This window comes from Danio aesculapii, chromosome 15 (assembly GCF_903798145.1).
Source record: "Danio aesculapii chromosome 15, fDanAes4.1, whole genome shotgun sequence".
NCBI classification, from domain to species: Eukaryota; Metazoa; Chordata; class Actinopteri; order Cypriniformes; family Danionidae; genus Danio; species Danio aesculapii.
Window position 1 is genome coordinate 32724239 of NC_079449.1, and position 21606 is coordinate 32745844.

The 21606-nt window shown below is 35.0% G+C and overlaps 2 protein-coding genes and 2 non-coding genes across 6 annotated transcripts; 1 reads left to right on the forward strand and 3 right to left on the reverse strand.

The window, feature by feature from the left end:
- Nucleotides 1–4116: 4116 nt before the first annotated feature.
- On the reverse strand, nucleotides 4117–4203 carry trnar-ucu (transfer RNA arginine (anticodon UCU)). Its single transcript is given in 2 exon segments — nucleotides 4117–4152; nucleotides 4167–4203. It is a non-coding gene; the product is annotated as a tRNA-Arg (tRNA).
- A 258-nt stretch (nucleotides 4204–4461) lies between these two features.
- On the reverse strand, nucleotides 4462–4535 carry trnat-agu (transfer RNA threonine (anticodon AGU)). Its single transcript has one exon. It is a non-coding gene; the product is annotated as a tRNA-Thr (tRNA).
- A 3041-nt stretch (nucleotides 4536–7576) lies between these two features.
- Nucleotides 7577–13925, forward strand: rab34a (RAB34, member RAS oncogene family a). Of its 2 annotated transcripts, none has more exons than XM_056473481.1 (11): nucleotides 7577–7782; nucleotides 8330–8393; nucleotides 9179–9270; nucleotides 9370–9438; nucleotides 9518–9619; nucleotides 9703–9767; nucleotides 11051–11102; nucleotides 11187–11268; nucleotides 11382–11472; nucleotides 13358–13465; nucleotides 13646–13925. In XM_056473481.1, the coding sequence occupies exons 2-11, from the start codon at nucleotides 8340–8342 to the stop codon at nucleotides 13711–13713; spliced, it is 783 nt and encodes a 260-aa protein (XP_056329456.1). In that variant the 5' UTR covers nucleotides 7577–7782; nucleotides 8330–8339; the 3' UTR covers nucleotides 13714–13925. The 2 variants fall into 2 exon arrangements, with proteins under 2 accessions (XP_056329456.1, XP_056329457.1); XM_056473482.1 differs by having other exon boundaries at nucleotides 7578–7782; nucleotides 9373–9438.
- A 1420-nt stretch (nucleotides 13926–15345) lies between these two features.
- zgc:174895 (uncharacterized protein LOC100126024 homolog) lies at nucleotides 15346–18246 on the reverse strand. 2 transcript variants are annotated; one of them, XM_056473645.1, is made up of 5 exons: nucleotides 17665–18246; nucleotides 17417–17468; nucleotides 17038–17184; nucleotides 16100–16195; nucleotides 15346–15596 (listed from the first exon to the last, which is right to left on the reverse strand). In XM_056473645.1, exons 1-5 carry the CDS (start codon nucleotides 17785–17787, stop codon nucleotides 15454–15456), a joined length of 561 nt encoding a protein of 186 aa, XP_056329620.1. In that variant the 5' UTR covers nucleotides 17788–18246; the 3' UTR covers nucleotides 15346–15453. The 2 variants fall into 2 exon arrangements, with proteins under 2 accessions (XP_056329620.1, XP_056329619.1); XM_056473644.1 differs by having other exon boundaries at nucleotides 17417–17510; nucleotides 17665–18242.
- Nucleotides 18247–21606: the final 3360 nt, after the last annotated feature.

The window sequence follows — 21606 nt, forward strand, 5'->3', positions numbered from 1 at the left end:
CACACACACACACACACACATTCATACACTATGGACAATTATTAGTTTATCCCCTATACGGGATGACTTTGGAATACAGGTCTTTGGACCAAAGCACCCGGAGGACACCCACACCTACATGGGAAGAACATGCAAACTCCACACAGAAATGCCAAGTGACCCAGCCGGGATTCCAACAAGCAACCTTCTTGCTGTGAGGGGACAGTGCTAACCACTGAGCCACCGTGCTGTCCCTGAAATCAAAATGTACATTGTTTATTATTGTTAGGACATATTGTTATTCTTTAGGTTAATAATTAATCTGTGCAAGTTAATGAACAGAAAAACGAAATGTTTTTGTAATCTCCAATCAAAATCTGACCATATGCTTCCTCATTTGGAGTGGTGGTCCTTCTTTTTCTTTGACGGCTTCAGCCACTATATTCTTAACCACCACACCTGTTACACTAGCAAAACAAACTAAGTACATTTTCATTTTATACAGACTATATCAATGTAACCTATTGTGACTATACATATTTTTATGGCGTAGCAGTTAATTCACCTTTATTTGTATAGCGCTTATAAAATGTACTCATTGGTACTACTTTGCAGGCATCAGTGTCTAATTAAATTGTACAAGCATCTATTGAATAAATACTAATATGTAAAAAAGTGTTTATTTACTAGCTTATAGCATAACCCAATGTTTAAACACTATATGTATTGCCTATTGAGTACTAGTATTTAATGAAAAAGATACTAAAGTACGCTGTAAAAAATCCTGGTTGCCTTCAACTTACAGCCTTTGTATTTGAATCAAAATAACCTTATGAATCAATTGAACTTATACTATGTTAAACTGACTCAAAACTGCTTGCATAACATATAAAATTAAGCTAGAACATGATTAACTTAGTTTAATAAGTTACAATGAAATAAAAATGTCTGCTGTCATGACTAATTGTTCATAAATTTTTACAGAGTAGCTAAAACACAAGTGCTAAACGCATGAAAACGGATGTTTTTAAAAATAATTTTCAATTAAATATTAAATCTAATTTGCCGTGATGGAAATACTATTCAAGATTGATCTTTAAAGAAGGTTGAATCAGAGATTCTTTTCAACACCACATAATAATTCAGGTAAAACCAGTTACTATGACCAGTAGAAGACTTGACTATTATGGTGTCACTTTGATTTTCATATAATGGTAAAGCTAAGAGAAACTGACCCACGGTGACCTCCTGACCTTATTGGCCATTTAAAGTGATTAGAATTCAGTTTAATGAGGGGTTTTAGATCTCAGTAGTGCATAAAGACTCCTTGTTTGCAAAATGAACGTTTCCTCTTGATCTCAGGTGAGGAAACAATTATTCATAAGAATCGTATATTTTATTTAATAACATTTAATTAAAATCTTTGAATTCTATGGAATAAAACACTGGAAGATATTTTTACTTAACACAATAATTTACCCAAATATTTTTATTCATTTTTTGTTTTTGTAAATTTATGTAACTTTTTTATATGATTTACAGCCAAATGTCCAGGAAAGGTAAGGATGAATTAAAAAAATTAAGTTAATTTAAATACAATTCTTATGTTAAATTTATTTCACAAGTTTTTTTAACAGCATAAATATATATCTCTCTGTTAATGCAATGTCTGACCAGTGTTATTTTAATATTACTCATATAGTTTTGTCAATATTTTTTGTTAAACACTTGTTGTTTTAAAAATTTAGTTCATGGTAACCAAGTTTGTTGACAAATAAAACGCTATTGGAAAGTGTTACCTTTAAAAAAAATCGTATTTTTTGTCAAAATATTTTCACTATTATAGTTTTATTTAACAGTGAAAACCCCTTAATCTGAAATGCATAATATACTGACCCCATAATACATCCTGTCTGTTCAGAAGCTATTTTAAATCCTCCAAAAGCATTTCAAAAAGATACTGCAAGAGTTTTTTTTTCTGTAAACAGATATGAATAAGACAACGCCTGTGAGAATGAGTTTCGGCAGAGCCCTTTCGCCTCATATATTGTTCTCTTTAATTGCAAATAGTCTGAACAACACTGAACATTCCTGATCACTGACTGTCGCATTCTGCAACATAACATTTCAAACGTGGATTACAGTGTGCTTTATGAGATGAACCAAATATGCAACCAAGCTGGTTCTGGAAAAGTAAAAGCAGAGTTTTAAAGCTGTGAAGCCTAATAAATTAAGTTTCAGCCTAATGTTCTTTTGTTTCTAAAGTTCACAATTTTGCACTATTATGTGACTCAAATGTTCAATGTCATCTTAGGTTGGAACTCAGTGACCTGAATGATTACATGGAGAAGGCTTGAAAATATGAGTGAAGAAGTCTTTAAAATTGTGCTGTCCTTTCACGCAAATTAACGAGTTTCAGCATGATTCTCTTTATACTTTCAGATTTACAACATTTATGTTAGTTTCAATTAAAAAAAACAAAACAACAACTGTGATTTCAGTTTGTTTATCTGAATCAATTATACACTAATTAACGTCACTCTAAATAAAATGCATCTTTATAAACTCATAAAACCTGTCACCTGTTAATAGCACATACATTATTATTATTATATTAACAGATTTATTTGCCACTCCTGTCAGCTAAGAATAGGAAACTAAGGCTAAAATTCGCACAGGCTCACCAAAATTGGACAATAGTCTCGATTTCTGCTGTGACATTTGGATGGAAGGGTCAGAATTTGGTGTCAACTACATGAAAGCATGGATCCAACCTGCCTTGTATCAACGATTCAAACCGGTGGTGGTGTAATGGTGTGGGGGATATTTTCTTGCCATTCTTTGGGCCCATTAGTACCAATTGAGCATCGTGTCAACACCACAGCATACTTGAGTATTGTTGCTGTCCATGTCCATCCTTTTATGACCACAGTGTAATCATCTTCTGATGGTTACTTCCAGCAGGACAACACGCCATGTCGTAAAGCGTGAATCATCTCAGACTGGTTTCTTAAACATGACAATGAGTTTACTGTACTCAAATGGCCTCCACAGTCACCAGAGCTTAATCCAATAGAGCACCTTTGGGATGTGATGGAACAGGAGATTAACATCATGGATGTGCAGCCGACAAATCTGCAGCAACTGCGTGATGCTATCATGTCAATATGGACCAAAATCTCTGAGAAATATTTCCAGAACCTTGTTGAATCTATGCCACGAAGGATTAAAGCAGTTCTAAAGGTAAAAAGGGGTCCAACGCAGTACTAGTAAGGTGTACCCAATAGAGTGGCCGGTGAGTATATCTATCAGCTTCAGGCAGCTAGTCAGATTATCAGAAACCACAAATTAAATCATCCATTACATAAAAAACTATTCCTATGAATTTGTCCTGTTTATTGCATAGTAATGTTAAATAGCCTCATGTGACAAATCTGATATATTTCAAAACACAGACATCACATTTCATACAAGCTTAAGAAGGAACTAAGGTTACTGAGAGTGAGTCAGATTTTTCAGTAACAAAGAATTGTCAAATCAGCAAGTATCTTTAGTTACAAGAACTTTGATGCTATTTCCTCATGTTCAGCTGAAGTTGTCAAGCACTGATTGCTCAACATTATTATTGCTCATCCTCAACCACCCCTGAGATTTGTCAGAAGACTAGCGCTTGGAGCACCTTACGCAGACTGCTTTATACAAAGAAACAAAGATTTTCATTGAAGATACTGTAGATGATTTTTCATTTTTACTGAGATTTGTTCATCATTTTATTAACCTCTTTGCCTTGCTCTATTACACACATCACCGCTTGGTCATCTTTTGGATTTTTTTTTTCCGTGTGTGTGCTGCCCTCTTGTGGATTATGTCAAAAAACTTTTAAATTATTGTTTTTTTATCGACGTAATGAATGAAAGTCGAAGTTTCTAAAGATTATAGAGCGATATTAAATTTAATTGAATGATTATGGTAATATTTTAGCATGTCTCAAAGTTCTGGTGTATCAGCATTTCCAACTCATCGTACTACAAGTCTTTGAATCATTTAGAACTTGGTTAATTGTGTTGAGAGCAAGAAGGTTTATAAGTTGTTTAGGGGGAAACACTACCCCGCGACTTTAACACAATTCCAAAACTGCGACTCTGGTGGGACTCGAACCCACAACCTTTGAATGGCCTCATTCAATCTAGAAGTCCAATGCGCTATCCATTGCGCCACAGAGCCCGCCTGAGTGTATGAGTTTCTGGGTTACGTTTTCATAGCACGGTTCAACGGCAACGTTTTAGGTTGTACGTCGACTGTGGCACAGTCGAGTCTGGTTTAAAATTGAGAAACACTGTCTGGCTGTTCAAAAATGAGCAAAGAGAGTAACTTTGGTGGAGTTAAACACAGACACCCCCAAAACTGGCGGAAGGAATGCATTGTAACATGTACACGTGGTTTCTGGGTGTTTTATGACACATGGAAAAGCGCACTTGCAATAGGCACCGCTGGGATTCGAACCCAGGATCTCCTGTTTACTAGACAGGCGCTTTAACCAACTAAGCCACGGCGCCGACCCTTTTGGCATTATTGGGGTCTCCAGGTCTCCAGTTGGGAATGTGGTGAGAAACCTCAAGATGCAATTGGTTTGTTGTTGTTTTTGACGCACTGTTTATTTACTCGTCATCTCCCACGCGTACTGTAACTCTCCCCGTTTTGCTAAAAATCTGATTTTTTGTGTGGAAGTAGTTTATTTTAAAACATATTAAACACACAACCTAATGATTTGACAGGGTGTCTCTGGGGGACACATTTCCTCCTCAACATAGTTACATTAAATGACAATAAATTTCCTAAATATAAAACTTTAAAAAACAACTTAAATTAACGGCTGCATTTTTAACTTTGTATTTTGCCTATTTTTATTTATTTAAAATAGATAAATAGAGATGTGGTCGAGTAGTCAGTGGCCCGTTACAAGCACACTTTGGAAATTCTGATGTTTAGAAAAATTGCGCCCCCTGGTGGCTGAGAGGAAACGATGCTGCTTTACACTTTTCAACAACTGTCACTTCACGAACATGCAGATAGGGGCGTATTTAGTGATTTGGTGGGGGCCCTAAGCAATTCCAGCCATGGGGCCCAAAAGTTCTAAAATCCATCTTTTGTACTTTCATTTATTTTTAATTGATTTATTTAGCTGTTTTTTTTTCTTATATTAATCACTCCGTTTGTACATTTTGTCTTCATTCATTTTCTTTTTGGCTTATTCGCTTTATTAATCTAGGGTCGCCACAGCGGAATGAACCACCAACTTATTCACCATATGTTTTACACAGCGGATGCCCTTCCAGCTGCAACCAATCACTGAGAAACATCCATACACACTCATTCACACACATACACTACGGACAATTTAGCCTTTCCTATACATCTATACCACATGTTTTTGACTTGTGGGGGAAACTGGAGCAGCTGGAGGAAACCCACGCCAACACGGGGCGAACATGCAAACTCCACACAAAAATGCCAACTGACCCAGCCGAGGCTCGAACCAGCGACTTTCGTTTTAAAAACTAAATCTTTACCTAATTGGACTGCTGGACTTCTCCATGATTGAGGGTGGGGGAAACATTTGCGCAGATGTAATAAACATTAAACTTACATTTTTTTAGACACTCATCATACAAAATTTGATAGAAAATGATCATGTTATAGGCTATATAATTTATAGTATCATTTATACTTCTAGGTATTTATTTAGGGGCCCTCAGATTTCCTGGGACCCTAAGCGGCCTCTTATCTTGCTTAGGTTAAATCCGCCCCTGCATGCAGTTACTGTAGTTGTTTATTGTAAGATTTTATTTTGGGCAGCTTTATTTTTTTGAACTTGTTTAATAGTGACAACATTGAGTGCGCTCTTAAAAGTAATGATTTATTTGCATCCACTGTTATGTGAAGAACATGAAATCATTTGGCTATAACCTTTATTTGTAAGAGTGATATGAATGCAAGACCATCAAAAGTTGGAGGTTGTTCAGTTTTTTAATGTATTTAAAAGTAATCTACCATAACACTGCATTTATTTGACCGAGAACACAATAAAACGTTTCTATCATAGATTGTTATCACAATATAATGTTTTCTTCAAAGTTTGGAGGCCATTCCTGTCATATTTTGAGGACAGATTTATTCCAAATAATTGAATTGTAAGCTCCCCTCCCCCAACCCGCCCCTAACTTTATTTATTTTATTATTTATTTGTATTTTATTTTTTACTATTATTTCGCTTTGTATTATCTACTTTTTTCATGTACATGTTTGAGTTGCTCTGTTAAGATCTTCAGTTTATTGTGACTGTTAAACTGTTTTTTTTAATTCAATAAAAAGACTGGTCTGCTACTACGATATAATAATTTCTATAATTTTTTTAAAAGATTTATTTATCAGATTTCTGTGTGAGTTAACAAACTAAAGTAAAAGAGAAAATAACAGTACAAATGGAAAAAATATATAACGGTACAAAATTGATTAAAAAAATTATAAATAAACTACACTTTAACCCTCATATTGTGCTACACACCGTATTTAAGGCGCATAAACAATATGTGCATTAATTTTACAAATTAAGCATATAAACAGGTCAGTAAAGAAAGTTGGGGTTGGCAGCAGGGGGTATTGGCTAAAATAAATAAAGATAATGAAAAAAAAGAGAGAGAAAAAGGGAAAATATATTGAACTGAATAGGCTGGGGTGGCACATTCTTCAAACTTGTGGTTTTGTATGTTTTTTTTATTTTAAATGTTATATTATGTCTGGGGTGAAACAGTAGCTCAGTGGTTAGCACTCACAGCAAAAAGGTCGCTGGTTTAAGTAGCACTGCTTAATTTTCAGGATCATTATTTAATGTATATGCATGTGTATGCAACTTTTGAATTGACCTGATATGTGATCTAATCCAGTGGTACAAAATACAAAATTGTAATAAGGCACAAAATATCTCGACATTGCATTTCTAAAATGTCAAATATTCTGTAATATATCCGTACTATAAATTATATGACATTTCAAAGTTGAAACCAAGTGTATTTTCCACTGTTGGGTTGCACCTGGAAGTGCATCCGCTGTGTAAAACACATGCTTGGATAAGTTGGCGGTTCATTTCACTGTGGCGACCCCAGATGAATTATTAAGTTGCTAAGTTGGCCATAGTGTACGTGTGTGAATGAGTGTGTGTGGATGTTTCCTAGTACTGGGTTGCAGCTGGAAGGGCACCCGCTGTGTAAAACATATGCTGGATAAGTTGGTGGTTCATTCTGCTGTGAATAAAGGGACTAAGCCGAAGGAAAACGAATGAACTAATAAATGAAAACCAAGTGTATTGACTTTTAGTGTGTTTATAATTTGTAAAATCACAGTTTTAATTCATAATAAAAAATATTAATTATTTTGTAAGAATAGGCATTTGGTTAAAACAATAACATGATAATAACATGGTAATCACATTTTAAAACATGACAATCTTGTAAATCTGCCAAAAAAGGACACATACCGCTGTAGGGGGCGTTTATCCCTCTTTCCTGGTTTTGGAGGGGAGAGAGCAGGATTGGAGGAGGCGAATCCATCTGTATGCAGTTCTCGGCGCTTCCGTTCCGTCTGTCGGAGGATCCTACAGTTCTCTTCATAAACTTGGGAACTGTACACGATGGACGAATGCTAACAGCGCCACATGTTTCTTTCCCATTTTCCTTCCCTGAAGCTATAAAAACGTCTCCATCTTAGCAAAAGAGAACATTGATTTATCAAAAACGACGTCCTGAGGTAAGAAGCACACGTTTGTTTGTAGCAACAGTGTTACAGAGCACGGGTGGATCTTAAATAGAAAGGATGGGTCGTTGTTTGTTATCAGTATGTACTTTTAAAATGTTTTGGCATATTATAGGAGTCATAAAATACTTGAAAATCTAATTTAGGTGATATGTTTGTAATGGAGAAAAGTAGAAGTGGATATAAAAGCAGCACTTCAAATAAAGTCAAACACGCTTTACAACAAATTAGGGGTTTTTCTTTGTTCACAGATTTACTTTGGGATTAACGAACTGCAGATTAGTGTGAGTCGTCTTTACCCATTCCGCTCCAGTGACCTAACAGACAACTTTTTAAAGTTAATTTAAAACTAGCTAGTTTCCACTTGTTCGTTTTTCGATAGCTGGAATATTTACACGTAAATAACATGTTAAACTTTATAAACAGCACGTCATTTTATTCCTGCAAATTTTCTTTGAGCAGCCATTACTCATTTCTTCCTTTATGGTGTGCCATGTTACAAAATGCCAAACTGTGATTCATAACTTTGTTTCCCCTTCAGAAGCATCATTATGAGTGTACTGCCCCCTGTACGAAAAGACCGCATAATCGGACAGCTTCCTAAGGTAAATATTTCTCACACAAGACACTCAGAATTAAAATTTACTGTTGATTTACTCACCCTCAGGTCACGCAAGTTGTAGATGACTTTTTTAGTGAAACATTATATATTTTTTAATTTAAAACTAGTCACTCATTCAACTGCTACAGGCACTTTTAGAGGGAAAAAAAACATACAGGCAAAACAAAATGAATACATGTGGCTCCTGATGATACACTGAGACCTTATAAAAAACACAATCAGTCTGTGCAAGAAAATTATTTACATCTTTAGAAATCATTAGATTAGAACTGTCTTGTGTACCTTCTTGACAATCTGGAGCACAAGCATGCTGTAATAAGGGCTGCACAATATATCGTTTTAGCATCAATATCACAATGTGAACATCTGCAATACTCACATCACAGGATCTACAATGACTGGGCTCCACTCAGCTCTTCGTTTGTGAAGGTTTTGCAAAGTTTAACCCTGATAGAGAGAGGTTTTCATTTGCATTTATTCGTATGATGATTATACAGTAATGTTGTATAAGATGATTTTATATATATATATATATATATATATATATGACTTTCAAGGTGCCATTAGCCAATGAGTTCCATTCTCTCCTAGGACTAAGGTTTCAGCTAAAAATCTTCTTTAGTTTTTTCTCTGAGAAACAAAATTGTCCACACATTCATTGACCTGAGGGTAGGTAACATTCATTTTTATTTTTTGGGTGATTCCTTTAAGGTGTTGTTAGTTTCCTCTATCTGAAGTGATGAGTGTTAATATTCACTCCTGTTGTAGTGTTTCAACAAAGGCACTGCTTTGAACACAGAGAATGCATTTCACAGCAAGGTGAAGACGGCCTGTCAGCAGCAGAGGACAGGAACTGTGGGGTGAGATGTTATCCTTTGTTTTGTTAAATCGATGGTTTTGGGCCATATTCAGGATTGGTGAAGTGGTTTTATCCTCTGCTTTTTCTCCTTTTGGTCCAGTAGGTTTAAGATCTCCAAGGTTATTGTAGTTGGAGATCTGGCGGTGGGGAAAACCTGTTTGATTAATAGGTGAGCAAAGCGGCAGTTCACAGATTAATATTTTATAACTACATCAGAGCAGTCAGAATAAAAACAGTCTGTTTTATAGATTTTGTAAAGATGTCTTTGACAAAAATTACAAAGCTACCATTGGTGTGGACTTTGAAATGGAGAGGTTTGAAGTTCTCGGAGTCCCCTTCAGTCTGCAACTGTGAGTACACGTTATGACAGTAAAATGATTTATGACCAAGTCATTTTCATGGTTATTTGATAGCAGTTTTGTTGTTTTTTCAGATGGGACACTGCAGGACAGGAGAGGTTTAAATGCATTGCCTCAACATACTACAGAGGAGCTCAGGGTACATGACTTTCTAGAAAATTATTCCAGGGTATCTGCAGGGTCTTAAAAAGTCTTAAATCTCAAAAGCTAAATTTTAGGCCTTAAAAAGTCTTAAATCTACTGAAATGTTTTTTTTGTAGGTCTTAAATCTTTTTTAACAGATCTTAAATTTCCTTTGTTCATGTATAGCTGCCCAATCTGGCCATGAGCACTCATACAATCACCAACAATTCCAACCTCAAAAAAAACTTTTATCTAAAAATAGCATTTTTAACTCTATTTACCATCATGTTTCAATAACTTTCCTTACAGCAACATTTCATTGTCTATTTATTTACTGCTGAGGATACTGACCTGACCTTTATTTTTTATTATTAAATTATTATTATTGTATTATTAAATGTATTAAATTATAATCATTTTTTGGTAGGGCAAGTGAAAATCTTTTCCAACTGGGATATTCGAAATACACCCTTAGCATTTAGCCTTGTATAAGTCTAAAATTTCCTTCATAACGGTCTTAAAAAGGTCTTAAAATGTTTTGGTGAAACCTGCAGAAACCCTGTATTTAGATATTGCTATTAAATTTGACAAACAAACGTAAGGAAATGGTGTATAACAAATGGACTTGAAGGGTTAGTTCACTCAAAATGTATACACTCACCCCCTGTGCATCCAACATACTTTTTTTCTTCAGCTGAACATAATTGTTTTAATTGACAATTCTCTGTAAATCAGCCGTCAGTAGCAAGTCTACCTCCAACATTTTGGTACCATAGTATTGTACCTTTAGATCCCAACCTTTAGATTCTCAAAAATGGTACAGTAAGGTTAATTATTTTGGTACTTCTGATAGTGGAAATGTAAATAAATGCACACTTAAGTGTACCAAACCATACCACTAAGTGAAAAATGAGCCCTAATGTATTTTTTTGACTCTCAAAGTGTCAGTAGGCATTGCCTTGCTTTTTGTAAATGGATAATTTCAGCTTAAAATCATCTTTAATGTTCTAATGAAGAATAAAAGGTCACCTACCCTTTGGATCATCTTTGGTTAAGTAAATGAATAGTACATTTTTTATGAATTCTTAAAGGTTTAAACTTTAATCTCTCTAACGTGATAAGTGTACTCAAATACACTCCAATAGATGTTATGTACTAAATATTGGGTACATAACAGCGTAATTAATTAAATGTTAATATTATTACAAAATATCTAAATCTGGTAATAATAAAGAGTGGCATTTTTCCTTTTTTTGTACTTTTGAGGGATTCATGGTCTTTTTCATGTTCTGTTTCCAGCTGTAATCATTGTATTTGACCTGACTGATGTGGCTTCACTGGAGCACACCAGGTAAATTACATCATCTTTACTAACCTACAGGATTAACAAACACAGTGTGCGTCACACATTTAAATCTATCATTCTCTTCTGAAGGCAATGGCTTGAAGACGCTATGAAAGAGAATGATCCTACCAGCGTGTTACTGTTCTTGGTGGGAACGAAGAAAGATCTGAGTGTGAGTGACCATCTTTAAATCCAATATAGCTACCTTTACACTTGACATTACACATAATCCAGTACTGTCTCTTCCAGTACACATGTGCTATCAAAACATTGTCTTTTCTGCAGTCTCCTGCGCAGTATTCACTAATTGAGCAGGATGCAATTAAAATAGCAGATCAGATGAAAGCGGAGTACTGGGCTTTGTCTGCCTTGTCTGGTGAGTTTGAAACTAGAGCTATTATAATATAAAGTCCTGCCAGGATTTTGCTGAAAAAAAAAATTTTTTTTTTTGCGACTAAATTTAAATGAAAAGTGAAATTCTTTTATTGTTTTGCTTAGAAAATGTACATAAATTTAAATCTTAATTTATTATTAATTAATGACCTCGAGAGCCATTTATCTGTGTAAGTTATGTAAAGTAAGTAAATACTGAGAGAAACTAGAGTTTTGTCCTAAAGCCTGCTCTATTATATTTGAAAATGAAACCAATTCCTTAAAAATAAATGCTTAGTTGTCCGTGTTGTTTGGCGGCTATTCGTACATAGTGATGGAAATGATGCAGAGCGTGCATCCTTCTGTTTGTGTGTGTGTGAGAGAGAGAGAGAAAGAGAGGCCTATGCTTATGTAGACAGATACATGCAGTATATGAAATATTCAGAAGTTGGTACATCTCACATGGCAGTTCAAACAGGCTTTAAATGCGCATTGCGATAGTCACATGATGTAGACCACACATTGGGCTAGAAGTGTGTGTTGACAACTCAAGGCTTTGCACACCTGATGAGCATATGGTGCTTTGTGGCATGGTGGAAATTTGACTGCATGTGTCCTGACTGCCCAATATACATGCACTGGCAACTTTATTAGGTACACCTTACTAGTACCAGGTTGGACACTCTTTTGCCTTCAGAACTGCTTTAATCCTTCGTGACAAAGATTCAACAAGGTACTGGAAATATTTCTTAGAGATTTTGGTCCATATTGATATGATAGCATCACGCAGTTGCTGCAGATTTGTCGGCTGCACATCCATGATACGAATTTCTTGTTTCACAACATCCTAAACGTGCTGTATTGGATTGAGATCTGGTGACTGTGGAGGCCATTTGAGTACAGTAAACTCATTGTCATGTTTAAGAAACCAGTCTGAGATGATTTACTCTTTATGACATGGTGCGTTATCCTGCTGGAAGTAGCCATCAGAAAATGGGTACACTGTGGACATAAACCATTACACCACCACCAGCCTGAACCGTTGATACAAGGCAGGATGGATCCATGCTTTCATGTTGTTGATGGCAAATTCTGACCCTACCATCCGAATGTCACAGCAGAAATTGAGACTCATCAGACCAGGAAACATTTTTTCCAATCTTCCATTGTGCAATTTTGGTGAGCCTGTGCAAAATGTAGCCTCAGTTTCCTGTTCCTGTCCTAGTGGCACCCGGTGAGGTCTTCTGCTGCTGTTGCCCATACACCTCAAGGTTGGACGGGTTGTGCATTCAGAGATTGCACAAGCTTCTGTTGCCTTTCTATCAACTCAAACCAGTCGGGCCATTCTCCTCTGACCTCTGGCATCAAAAAGGCATTTGTGCCCACAAACCTGGCGCTCACTGGATATTTTCTCTTTTTCAGACCATTCTCTGTAAACCCTAGAGATGGTTGTGCGTGAAAATCCCAGAAGATCAGCAGTTCATGAAATACTCAGACCAGTCCGTCTGGCACCAACAACCATGCCACGTTCAAAGTCACTTAAATCACCTTTCTTTCTTCCCCATTCTGATGCTCGTTTTGAACTGTATCAGATCGTCTTGACCTTGAGTTGCAGGCATGTGATTGTGTTAAGGAGCAGTTGGACAGGTGTACCTAATAAAGTGGCCAGTGAGTGTATATGGGTAATCTGCGTCAATTTAAAAAAATGCCAACTCCACAAAATGGTGATTTTGCTTGATTTTGCGTTACATTCAGCGATCACTGAATCCTGGAGGATCTGATAATAATGCATTTCGTTTCAATGGGACTTATTTTGAGTAATTTATTGCAATGTCTTAAAAGTTGCTGCAGTTTTTGTTGTTTAACTATTACTGTTTTGGTGCCTGTAGGGGAGAATGTGAGAGACTTTTTCTTCAGAGTCGCATCTTTAACCTTTGAGGCCAATGTACTGGCAGAACTGGAGAAAAGTGGATCAAGACGTATTGGGGAAGTTGTTCGTAAGTACAGTAGGATTTTATTTAATCCATTAGAATTTGACTGCATCATGAAAGGTCACTTCACGTTCAGAATAAGTTTTCCATTTGATAAAAGATTAATAACATGCAATAATAAATAGCAGACATGATCTGTATCGTTTTTGCATTTGAATTAAACTGTAAACTTCTTTCTTCACACAGAAATCAACAGCAACTCTAATAACCTGTATGCAACGTCCAAGAAGAAACAGAGCAACTGTTGTCAGTAGATTCTGACTATATAAAAAGGCAAAAATTTGCACCGACACATAATGGTTCCAAAGCAAAACACATAAAAATGTACATATCTGTGCATAGGGAGAAGATACGAAAAGTGGGATTTCAAGCAAAAGAGAGCTCTGCAAAGAGCAGTGTGGTTTGTTATTCAGAGGGCGTAACTGAATATCCGCTGGATAAAAGAAAACATTCCTTTGTTGGAAAACCTGAGGTTTGCATTTTTTGTGGCAAAGCGGTATTCTGTTTTCTCAAGAGCTGTCTGCACACTTTACCAATGATCATTACAGTGTGTTCAATAATTTTTTTTATTTAATTTTCTTGCTTAGTTTACAGTCAGGAGTAATTTTTATACAAGGTACACAAGAGGATCATGCATGAGTTGCACAATATAAAAATTAACAGTGATAACTATTTTTCTATATCAAAAATACCGTTTATTAAAATGGTCATTATGTTGAAGTTATGTAGGAATTCCTTTATATACCTTCATCTTGCTGTAAAACTTTATAAGTATTAGGGCTTACATACATACAGTAGTTTTTTTGTGACCGGCAATTTTATTATAAATAAAATGCTTTTCTTTTTTAAACGAGCCATTTATTTATTTAAAAACCTCTTACATTAAATACAATATGCCCTTTCCTTAATATCTTAATGTAACATTATAACTGTATTAATGTTGTTTGATTAAAAGATGAAATTTGCAAAATTTGACCATTTTCAAGTTAGAAATCTCAGTTTCAGCCTGATAGCGTGCTCTATTGGTATTTTCGTGTAACAGCCATAGACATGTTGGTTCATTTCCAATATGAGATAATATAAAGTTTAGAATGACAAGATGCACAAATGTATGTCACAACCTCTGAATAATTTCTTACATTTGCGCTGAATCATTTGCAGAAATATAATATGTACAATTAATAAATTCTTTTGTGAAATAAATAGTCATGTGAAGTAAAAACATTTGAAACCTATTTTATATAGGGGCAACCTCAAATCTCAATTTCATATGTCTAGCCAAATCTGTTTATGTAACACAATTTGGACATACAGTGCTGGGCATATATAGGTACACCCCTCACAAATCTATCTTTTAAATTCATATTTTTAATAGGAAGCTATACAATATTATATGTGTGCATATACTTTAGATTAGTCAGTGCTGAAGCCAAATCTGGAGCTTATCTAACAAAATAATTTAAGAGAACGGTCCAAAAACTAGTACACCCACAAAGATTAAATGCAAATTTAAAAAAGGAAAAATCAAGAGAAGCAAAAATAAATAAATTAAATTGAATTTAATTGTTTTATCTTTCAATTTCTAAATATGTTTGGTGACTAAAATATTATTTTAATAAATATATCTGTTTAATAAATCTGTTTTGTTTAAATGCACCAAAATACATTGCCTAGAGAAATGGATAATAATATTCATTTTCAAAATGCAGTGTCCTCAATTATTCTGAGCAATGTATATGTCATGTAAATGTAAAACCCATCTATATTGTTATTATAGAAATAGAAAGAAAATTAGATATTCTAGGTATTATAAAAATATTATGTTTCTATTTATATGGCACTTGCTACATTTAATACCAACAACAAAAAAATCAGTGATATATACATGTTTTGCAATGAGGATTTATAGAAAACGTTTAAATTCTGACAAAATGCAATATACTGTATATGAAATATTACATTTCCATTTGAATATGTGCCTGATTTCCATGCATTTAAACACTGAAGTTCTTAAAATACTCCAGATATTGACTGTCTATTTGAGCTTGCAGCTCTTTCGGAATGCAGTGGGAATATTTATAGTTTTCCTTCAGCCATTTTCCTCCCTCGCTGTTTTCAATGGCCACAGCAGCAATACCTACAATAGAGAAATAATGGTTTTACTTTAGTTTGATGGTCCCTTTAACACATTTTGTTGACTATAAGTAATGTCACATAAAAGTAATGTCTACTAACTCTCATACGTTAGAACAGTAATAGTAGATTGGTAGGATTAGGGTTCTGATAGGTTGTACTGGCAAGTTTACTTGTATGAGATAATCACAATAAGATGTTAGCGGATTTTAAGCTGACAGTCACTTACACTGTAATGGCAGTTAGTTGACATGTAGGTGCCAGTTTAATGTTGGTGTCAATCAAATGTTCAAACTCAAACCATCAAAGTGAAGTTAATGAAATAATAGCTGTCATTTTGGTGAGTTAATCTAAAGTGCTGACCTGTTAGCTTTTCATTAAAGCAAAAAGCAGCTGTCCAAATCTTTTTTGTAATATCTTGCATGTAGCAAATAATATAACAGTAATTTCTAAGAAAATCTCTGACCAGTGCTACTAATTTTTTTCCTAGCACACTTAAATGCTTACCTACAACAATAGCTCCTTGATTCTCCACCAGTTTGATAGCAGCTCTCATGGTTCCTCCAGTCTCAATCCACTGGTCTACTAAAAGAACCCGTAAACCTGAAATACATATTTACCATAATTACGTAATTTACCATTTTGCAGTTACTGAGAGCTGGATGTGATGCTGAATTCCAATGAGATTGTATTGTAAAATTCTGTGTGCATATATCAAAATGATTTGATTATGAGAGTGTTTAAAGGTATAGTGCACCCAAAAAGGAATAGTATGTCATTTAATCACCCTTCACTTGATCCAAATCTAGTTTTTCTTCCACTGTTGAACACAAAAGCAGATAGTTTGAAGAATGTTGGAGGTCATCTTGTTTTGTGTTTACCAGATAAAAGGAAACTCATGAAGGTTTGGATCAACTTAACCCTTTCACTGCCCCACCAAGAAAAAAAAATTGGATCACATTCCTTAACTCCTAATGTCGCTAGTTAACACACTCAGTGCATCCCATAATTTTTTAAATATCAACCTCTACCAAATGGTTGATGTGTCGGTTTATGGTAAAGTAATCGGAAGTAATACAGTTATGAAAATATGCAAATTGTAAGACCAATTTATTTAAAAACAATCAAAATAAAACATTTTTGGATACTATATCATCTTTATTTTTTGAAGTGTGCCATAAAATATTTCATATTCTCATTTAACATGTTTTCTTTTCTTTTTTTTACAATAAAACCAAAATCAGGTGTAGTAGTGTAGTAGTGTAAGCCATTATTTAAAACAGTCAAAATATGCTCGACCATCTGGTAGAGCAGGCAGTTAAAGGGCTAAGGGTGATAAATGGTTAGTAAAATGTAATTTTGGGGTGAATTGTGCCTTGTATCTATTTTCATGTGGCTTTCAACAACATTAGCCATTATAGTCACTTTAGATACATCAGTAGTACCTGGCTTTAACACATCAACACGCACTTCCATGAGTTTCTCTCGTCCAGAATAGTCGCTGTAGTCCTGAGTGCGAGTTTCAACACATAAGTGTCCTGCTTTACGAATAGCCAGAAATCCTTTTCCCAATGCTGTGGCTACAGCTGACCCTGACAATGCAGGAGAAACTTTAAATTAAATCTGTTTTTTTAGTTGTTTTCAATTCCACAAAGTTAATATATAAGCTACTTTCATTAGAGAAGCCTTTAGTATATCCCACTCTATATTTAGACTATTTGCTAAGAGTTATATTTACTTTTCCTGCAACGTGAACTGTGCTAAAAATACTGTCTCTCTAGTATAAGCGTTCTCACTAGCTACACAAAGAGCAAAGTTTCATACCGAGGATGAAGCCCATGGCATCTATTCCAGCCACCAGGTCAATGGTCTCATTCTGGAATGGTTTGAGAAGATCTTTTACACAATCTGACAGTGCCTGGATCAGTCAGGAGAAAACGGTTTCAAAACTATGAAGCACTTTCTAGTGTAGCTTAACACTTTCCATGCTTCATGAAGTTAGAGCTAGATTATTGATTAACATATATGGTTTACTAGATAAAGTTTTGATTGCAACAAGAATTGTTATTTACCTGGGAATTGCAATAGAGTCTTGATGGATCAAGCCATGCAAACTTTGGTCCTTTTGTGTTTGGTGCCATAAGAGACAAGTACCAGCCCTCTTCTCTGTTTTGGGGAACTGCTAAAACATCCATTCTGAAAAGAGCTCTATAGACTTCTGCAAACTCGCTCCGGTAACGGAATGTAATTTGGTGTCGAGTTCAACAAGTCTAGAGTGGGCGTTTTCACGTCTCTCCCAGAGCAATCGCTTAGCCATTAGGTCAGACCAGACCCACACTGGTTAGTGTTTGTTTACTCGGCGGAATACACGCAGCTTTCATTTTCCACCTCAGTGAATAGTGTGTATAAGATTCGTGTTCAGAATTATAGCGGAATCATCCGTTTGTTGGTGTTTTGTCGTCTTAAATCTGTTTTAAACGGATGACGTAAAATTAGCCTTTCTAAAAGTGTAACGGTAAACGTGATTACCCAAAAGTTCAGTAACTCATAGCATTGCACTTCATGTGCCTCGTTGTCTTTGTGTCAAGTCGCTTGGAAAAAAATACATTTTAAAGAATTAAACTTTTAGCATAAATGCGGTTGTTGACACCGCTTGTTTGTCAAAATTGATGAAGGCGGCGCAAAGATATGGCAAGTCGTTTTAATATTGAATCAAAACATTTCTACCATAGTCTTAATCCCAAATACGTTAAAATTACGTGGAAAATAAACAAAGTGAAATAAATTGTTGCTGAAATAACAAAACATTACCCCAAAAATAGTTTTAATGCTACAGCCATGTATTTAACTTACTGTGTTCTAAATCTATGGCGTGCATTTAAGTTTATGTTTTAGACAAGGTTATCTTGTATTTACAAATACTAGTTTGGGCTGTTGTTTAATATCCTAGTAATATTCTTTAGGCTATATTTATGTAAAGTTAAGTTATGTAAAGAGTATAAGAGTATATATATATATATATATATATATATATATATATATATATATATATATATATATATATATATATATATATATATATATATATATACTCACTTAAAACAGTTGGGTTAATAATAACCCAACAGGTAACCCATAGATGGGTCAATTTGGCAACGACCTTCTGTTGGGTTATTTAACCTTCTGTTGGGTTGATAAGGTTAACCCAACAATTTGGGTTATAAAAATAACTAATTTGTTGGGTTATTTCGTTATTTCGGCTTAACCATATAATAAAAAATTATTATTATCATTATTATAGTAGTAGTAATCTTTATATGTAAATAAAAACACACAGCTTTTATTACATTGGCAAAGCTTTATTTAAATCCATGAATTTAGTGCCACTCCTTTCAAAATAAACTCCTGAGAGCAGTTTAGTTCATCCCCAAGCAGCAGGACAAGAGGGTTCTGTCTCTGTTGCTCCTCCTCCTCCTCTAAGTACTGAATGAAATACAAGTATACACATAAATTAAATAATGTCCAACATTTATTGTCATAAATAATGCACCTAGAAGTCGCAAATCAACAAATTCTTGTTTTGCGTCCTGGTATGAGGGCTGAACCATCTTGCTGCACAATCTGTATGGCAGTGAAGAAATGATAGCTGGCTGAGTTGTTAAAGCACCATCTCCAAAGCGGGATCTCCAAGACTGTCTTTATATCAAATAGAAAAAAACAATAATTAAACTCAAAACAAGCCCCTCATATCAAAGGGGAAATGCTACAAATTGGGATTAAAACAGAGCTGTTATGCAGGATTGTCTCACCAGATGAAATGTTTGCTTGAACTGATAGATCCAAGGCTCGCTTCTCTTTTTTGCAATACGAGAGGATCTGCAGTGATGCATCTCCCCAAATCTTAAAAAGTTTCCTTGGTGTGTGGGTATAAAATACCTGTCCTGAGCAATCTAAAAATAAATAAACAAAAACAGCACTTAAATCCATGCCATACAAACAGTACACTGAATTTATTAAAGGGATATTTTACACACAAATGGAAATTCTGTCATCATTAATTCACCCTCCGCTTGTTCTAAATCTCTCCTCAGATGAACACAAAACATGATATTTTGAACAATATAGGTAACTAAACCATTCTTGGTCCACAGTGAAATTCCATAGCGTTTGTTTCTTCTGTTGAAGTCAGTGGGGACTATTAAGTTTTTGATTTGCTTTGTCCTTTAAAGTTAACATTTGTGGTCAGCAGAAATAAATTAAATCAATAAATAAAAATCAATCAACAACTTGAGGATGAGTAAGTGATGAATACACCCAAAAATCAGTGAAACACCCACACACTTCGATTTTAAAAAGAAGGCGTGGCACCTAACCCCACCCCTAAACCCAACTGTCATTGGGGGATGAGAAAATCGTATTAAATTGTACTAAATCGTACGAATTAGATCGTATGAACTCATACGAATAATCACTAAATCAAAAAGTTACGAATTGCCATGAGATTGTGTTGGTTTAGACTGTGAAGGACTGTGATGCAAACTTCACACAGCAATGCCAACTGACCCAGCTCCAGGACATGATGGATTCGCCTCTGCTGCTGAATGAGTGTATGGGTGTTTCACTGATTTTTGGGTGTATTCATCATTTACTCACCCTCAAGTGTTTGTTTTTTTATTTCTGCTGACCACAAATGATAACTTAAAGGACAAAGCAAATCAAAAACTTGATCGTCCCCACTGACTTCAACAGAGGAAAAAAATGCTATGGAATTTCACACCAACAATGGTTTAGTTACCTACTCCTCCATATAGCAAATGATGTTCGCTCCAACCTTAAAACAGAAATTGTAAATTTGCACATGTATGCAGGACCAAATAACAACAAAAATCATGTACTTACCCAGTTTAGGAAAGGAGAAAAGATAACTGGAAGGTTGCAAGTGGTCATCTCCAGAAGTACCTTAAACAGATAGAGAGAAAAGAAAACTATGAACATGTGCACTTTTAGTTGCAGGAGTAGTCTTTTATGAGAGTTCTTAAGGTGGATCAAATTTGGTGGGCAAATAAGGTCCATTTTACATGGTCAATTGTGCACTGATGTTCATCAGTGTGCTTAATTCTCATGCTCAGAAACTTGCAAAAGAGTCAAACTCCTGATCACAGATTTCTACTGAAATAACTGGAACCTGTCAGTAAATTGTCATAACGCAATGATTATTATAAATAGGTTAATGTCTGTAATATCTCAATTTATTTGGTCAAATGTTCCAGGAGTGGAGTTCTGAAATTTCTGAACTGTGCTTAGACTCTATATCAGTCATCTGTACTCACCTGTGGCCTCATGCCTGATACAGAGTCTAATACCAAATTCACACTTAAATAAGGCACAGAAACACTTTTGAAAGAGACGTTTGTGTCTTTACACACTACCGGTGCTGTTCAGAGACGTATAAATGCATTTACAGAAGAATTACAAATGTATAAGTTTGTACAAATGTACAAATTTACAGTATATGATACTGCTTAAGTGTGTGTATCTGTGCATTTTTACATCATGTACATATTACAAAATACAGAGCTGTCATTTTCTCACCTCTCAACAAGATTATGAAGGAGGTCCAAAGCTCGCTCTGTCCAGCGCAACCTACAATGAACAAACAAACAAAAAATAAAATAAACCACAAATGAACATGAGCTGACAGACAACATTTATCAGTTGAGGGGTCACAGCATCACTAAAATCTCACCTGAATTGAAAACTGGACATGTATGTTTAAGGGCTTTGTATTATTGTTTATTAGCATATATTACTACTATTATTATACAAAGCTATCAGATGTTACAATTCTTATATAACATTTTTTAGGCTTATATTTAATTGCTGTATGACATGCGAGTATAACTGATAAAACATTTATATTAGCATCCAACATTATCAGGGTGTGGTTTCATCCCTGTAGGTTAGTATAAGATGTAGGGAAAATGTAATTTTCAGGGCCTTTAATATAGTACACA